This window comes from Psilocybe cubensis (assembly GCF_017499595.1).
Source record: "Psilocybe cubensis strain MGC-MH-2018 chromosome Unknown contig1, whole genome shotgun sequence".
NCBI lineage: Eukaryota > Fungi > Basidiomycota > Agaricomycetes > Agaricales > Agrocybaceae > Psilocybe > Psilocybe cubensis.
The window spans coordinates 57,202-63,201 of record NW_025952839.1 but is presented as its reverse complement, the minus strand read 5'-3'; the positions used below and the strand labels follow the sequence as shown (position 1 = coordinate 63,201).

General features: G+C 45.1%; 1 protein-coding gene across 1 annotated transcript; it reads right to left on the bottom strand.

Annotated features, from left to right (window-relative positions):
- Nucleotides 1-1,253: 1,253 nt before the first annotated feature.
- Nucleotides 1,254-3,342, bottom strand: JR316_0013403 (uncharacterized protein; the record flags this gene model as incomplete). Its single annotated transcript, XM_047899012.1, has 2 exons — nt 1,254-1,516; nt 2,874-3,342. The coding sequence occupies 2 exons, from the start codon at nt 3,340-3,342 to the stop codon at nt 1,254-1,256; spliced, it is 732 nt and encodes a 243-aa protein (XP_047741865.1).
- Nucleotides 3,343-6,000: the final 2,658 nt, after the last annotated feature.

Here is a 6,000-nt window from a genome sequence, read left to right as displayed (position 1 = left end):
TTCCGTTGACGGTCGATGAGTTTGGGCTGTGTTGAGTATCGTTGTCGTGCGGGTGGGTGGAGGCGAGGTGGAAGAAGAGAGGAAAGTCGCTTTTATTTGGCCTTGTTGTTTGCAAGGGCGAATGAGGTAGGCCGGGAACAGCCGGGAACACGATTCAGGGGTTTCTCGAGTTGGACATCAACAACCCTTCCTCGATGGTTTTAAACGGACGGCTGTAACTGACGCTTCACCTATAAGCACTAAATGTTGTGGGAGAAAGCTGATAGGAGTACATTGATGTAGTAAGTTAACATTTGAGGTATGTCATTGTTGTTGAGTGTGTAAGCATCACCGCCAACGTCTGCCCGCCACGCTTGCGCATGCTTTAGTACATCCACGGAATGGCAAGAACATAAAGTTTATATTCGTGATTGGCTTTCTACCGTCCTGCTTTGGGAATACGTGGTTCCAGTAGAAGCGGGAGGAGAACACAGGCCTAGATCCATGCCTAAGGTATGCTCGTCCTCTCCAGCTCATGCACATGCAACTGTTTGTACCCCTGGATATGAGTGGGCCGGCCAATAATGATAGTTATTGACAATTGTCTTTCTGCGTTGGGACATTTTAGGTGCAAAACGACGTGTATCGAGAGTGGTGACATTGGTATCCAGATTTTTTGGAACTGTACGTGTTGTTCATGCTTCTCTGCCAAATACAAGTATTCAGTCGTCCGAAGAATGGGGTCTGGGTTTACTAGACGGAATTTTACCGGTGCGAGATTATGAATCTCTAGCCGACGACGCAGAAGCACATGGTGAGAAAAGAAATTATGGGAGCTATAGCAGCTTCGTATCGTATGGCACATGAACAATAAGGATGTTTTATAGCTGTAGAGAGATGCTGTCGAGTACACTAAGCAGACGAAACAGATGATGTCAAAGGTTGCTGATAAAGCACAATAAAGGCACTCAATGCTGAACCTATGCAATCTACACTCAATCGTCCCATCACTGCTGTTTTTTTGCTACACACATAATGCTCCATCATAACAAAATCCATTGGAGGCCTCCAATGCCCTGCTTGTATTACACTTCATCATGATTATCTGTCTATTGCTACAAATTCCCCTACATAATTACTCTCAGAGTCTAAGAGCTCACTAAGGACACATTAAAAGGCAAGTTTAACGAGCACTCCAGGCATAGTTTGTAGACTGACAGATGATTTCGCCCGTCAGGCCTCGCCACGGGAGTGAGGGGCTTCAGCGCATGTACTTAAAGCAAACGAGGCGAGACCTCCACTGGCATAGGTTTAAGCTGGTCAACGGTCAACGTAGCACCATCATGGTGTGGTAGGGAGCCTTGCAGGTAGGGGTAAGTGCCGTTGGCATACCATAAGGGAGGTAACACCTGACAAAGTTCACAGACACCAGTATCATTTCCTCGACTCTCAGAATCGCGGACGACGTTGAATTGGATGATCCGTGGCCCCAGAGTGTCTATAGCAGCCCAGCTATCCTGCTGGTCCTGTGCTGGTTCTATCACAAGGCCACATTTCATGAAATACAATTATTATCATGAAGAAGTATCCTGTGTTGGGAACGATACAGCTGGTGCAGAATGGCGGGTAAGCCCGGTGTTTCCTTGAAAATAAAGTATTGCTTTATTCATGATAGTTCATTGTGCTGGATAGAGTACAATACGGAACCATCTCAGCAGGCATCCACGATTCAGCAGAGTGTACAGAAATGATGATAAATTTTTAGTATGCCCGTACAATTATGACTTGTAACAATGTTGTGTTTCTGACAAGAGTACATTTGTTCTGAAAGACGGTCCAAATCTGGCAGGTAAGTGGAGGTATTTTACGCTCATACCCGCCTAAACGCAAGCTTCGTCAAAGCTCGCCCTTAGTCCTTGTTCAACAGAGGAAAGTATCAATATGGACTCACTGGGTACATACTAATACCGTTTGCAAGGTTCTGACTTCTATCGTCAACTGAGTCTGTGAACGGGTCGTGGCAATATTGGAATAAGCTAAGATGAGAAATCGCTGAAGCAATCATGTAACATACCGCTGGCTGTCCTGGCGTATTAGAAGCCAGGAATTCGTCAAATGAGTCTGTGAATGGGTCCTGGCAGTATTGGAATAAGCTAAGATCAGAGATCGCTAAAGTCCAGAGACTCGACTCAGGAAGGGATGCGGCATCGAGTTTGTACAGCTAGCACACCAACAAAGTCCCTTTGTCTGAGATGGACGCTGCCGGATTTATTTTTTTGTTAAAGCCGCGTGAAAGTCTCGTTGTGTGTACACCCATTTCACATTTGTAAAGAAATAAAATGGCTTATTTACCCAGACGGTATTATGAAGTTCTCAGCTAGCCGTAATTAAAGAAGCACAACCGACAGTCATTTGTACGGTTGGACTGATGAAACAAACAAACCCATATCTTACGAAATATCAATTTCAGTGAGGCATTGTAGGTTAGTCTACAACAAACCTTGCTCAATTACAAAGAAGAAACTTGAGAAATTTGCTGATGGTTGAATGAACAATTGCAAGGCGACGTTGTCTGCCACACAATGTCGTGAAATGTAAATATGACGTTCCAATCTTTTTGAACTTGAACATTGAGTACGGATTTTTCTTTTTCTTGCAATTTCAATGATTGAATGGACTCCTGGATATGAGGGGTAGATGAAAAAAGGGAGAATGTAACCCATAACTTCTGGTTGGTACATTTTCTCTCACGTTTCCCCTATTCTTCAGTTCAAATAATATTATGTATTACTCTCAATGCTGAACTGAAGGTATGCTAAGTTGATCCACATCCACACCCTATTGCACTATAATTTAATTTGAAAGTTTGCTTTAGCGTTATTTCATTGACGCACCGTTCAATGGCAACACAAACGCTGCAATTCCTGCATCAACCCAACCGTTTTCCAAGAAGAAATTGTGTTCCCTGACATCCGTTGTATACCAATGATCGCCTTTGCTCGGCAACGACGCACCCAGAAGAGGCACACTCCCGCACACCTGCGTGGAATATGCAAAGCCAATTACTGTCGCGTCTTCAAACCCACTGACAACAGGAGGCGAGCCATCCGTTGAGATCATTGTGATCCAATCAGTTGTTGTCGGGTTGAACAGGCGGTAAAAGGGTACCGTGAACTCTTGCTCGGTTTGCCATGCTAGGAAGAGGTCTCCTTGGATCTCCCAGTCGGCACCTAGGCCGCTGCGCTGTAATGCGAGTACCCAGCGCGGGCTTACTGTATGTGCGGAATTGGCTGGGCTGTATCCCGCCACGTAAACGTCTGCAAGGCTTGGGTCTGCACATGTCAAGTCGTTTCGGCGCTCCATAGAATCATTAGTGAGTATGCTTTTGGAGAGTAACATATCAGAATTACCTGTATATCACTCAAACTGGCTCGAGTTAATATACATGAGAACAAATATAAGTATAATGCTGCATGAAAAGACCACATTGTTGATCCTGCAGAGTCTTAATACGGGATGAGGATTGAAGAACGTGCGATATCAACTTTTCTCACCTCAGCTTCATTTATAGGAAATACATCTCGTTGGTCTCATGTCACATCGTCCTAATCTGCGCATGCTATCTTCTAAAGGTTTGGGTTATTATTAGACGCGCTACAACTGGCGGATAAGTAGAAGGCACACTTGCGACATATTCCATTTTATCGATATTTCGTACCAGCCGTCTTGACATAAATATATCTCACGCCTGATAGAAACAAGGAACACATAGTTACTGCCAACTTAGTTGGACAAAATGGCTTTGAAAAATTATATATCTCCATAAAGTCTGTCCCTCAATAACAAATAAGCATTTTAGACTTGCAGTTGTAGTCCTATCCGTTGAGTATCTAAATGCGTAACTCGACCATTCGTGACTGGAGTCTTACTCTGAATGTAGGGAATTCAATGTGGTTCTACTGAAAGAAGCACTTCAACACACAATCAACCAAAACCAGAATTTGGCACTAAAAAATTCGGAGATTAACCTGGAACAGGATCCTCAGTGAATACGACGAGTAGCATAGAAAGGGAAACATGACCATGATGTTACGACTGCCGCAGCATTCTGAACATAACGAAGGTATACTGGCGCACTCTTGGCCGCATTTCTTCCAGCTCCTGGTGTTTGGGTTTAAAATTTGAATTTTAAACGACAGACGGGCTCACAAAATGTGTTATAACCGCTAGGCATATGATACCATGAAACAAGACAATCATCTTGACCAGTACCCCCTAAGTTGAGGCGTGGGAGTTGTAACACATGACGTGTGGGACTTAGCCGAACAATTTCCGAGGCTCGTGCGTCTCGATTCTTTTTTCCCCTCCTTCCAACGCGTATATGCGATGCACCCTCAGCTCCTCAGTCTTGTATCGTACGCTACTGGCTTCTCACCCGTGACAGAAGCGTTTTCAATCTGTGTATGTATCTGTTATACATGTCCCTCATTTATCTACGTCATCCTTCTTGCATTTGCCCTTCTTTATTCCTGTTCAGGATTTGATTATTCGTGCTGCTCTATCCTTTGACATTGAGTTGATATCATCTCTAATTTTCCAGTGAGAAGATTTCCTCAAGAACAACATGAAGACATACTCCGAGGGGTTGGAGCAATGGTGCATGGACATGGGCAACAATCGACGGGCAGAGGACCGACGGCATCAGACCCCAAATCAAGGTGTGTCGTTGCTTCCCCCGTCAGACAGTCTGTTATAGTTACTCTCCTCGTTAGCATAATCTTTCTCCTTCCTTCTCATACCGACTCCCCGAACACCAGTGACCAGGGGCCGCATTCAAGAGCTCTTACCAACCCGCATACACTTTAATCACGTTTACCTTACCTCGCCCTGTACTATCCTCAAAGACAACCTCAACTCACCGCATCCTTCTTTATGATTGTTCTACCGAGGTAAGAGAGCACTACTCAATGTTGTGTTATATATACGATGCCTTCTTTCCACCCATTTGCATTCGGTCTGTCCCGAGACCATACAATATCTCTCTGAATGTACCGGAATATCTGATACATAGATCCGGATCTCGTGCTCGTTTAATGAGTGCGACCTTCTCCTATCATCTCCACCCATCCCCCATTTCTTTCACCCATCTACCCCTCTCCGCCCCAGCTCCTCATTTTAACGCATATACTGACCAGACTCCAATTAGGTATCTATTTCTCCACCCCAGTCGGTCGGGACACTCTCGCTTCATTTTCCAACGCCACGAACAAAGAATTGGTGATTCGGAGGGAAGCAGGATCCTAGAGGTGCATCTATTGAGGTGCGTTATACTTCTGATAGCGTATAGAATATGCATGCTAATAACGTGCGTCACGAATTTGTTCCCTACAGTCTCCCATATCTCCATCGTCACCACGCCTATCCCCCTGTTCTTCCCTCTCGTCCAAATACACGTACCGGATCATCCTTAAACTGCTTTCTCGCTACGTTCACGGACCCTTTCGTTTATTCTTCATTTTTTTTCACACCGGCATTGCCTTTTGCAGCCAGGCTGGAACAGATGTATGTAGCCACACGCACACTTTCATATTTGTGACAAGCGCATCCGCGCATACACCTCGTAGCTTCTTGATAGTTATCGGAGATTGACGCTGGAGAGACTGAGTGCGGTAAGTGGGATTGTCGAATTCGAGGATAGGTGAGTTGGCGTTTTGGTGCTTTGGGTTGTTGATTTGACCCGATTCCCCCCAATCTTCTACCAGCCTCTGCCGCCTCTACCTCATTCTCAATTACGCCCTGGCTCATGTCTAAAGAACGTTCAGTATGTCATGTAGAAAGCGTCGAGTTGTTGAAAGGGTGCAGGCCGGGTGAGTGAAGTTTCGCTTACCATTCACAACCCACCTCCTTCTCACCTCCAACCCACAGATCTCCAATACGACCTGCTACGCACCATGTACGTGATATTGCACCTTTGCGTGCCTTTTGTGGTCGAAGCCAAAGTATCTGAGAAGGGGCACATAG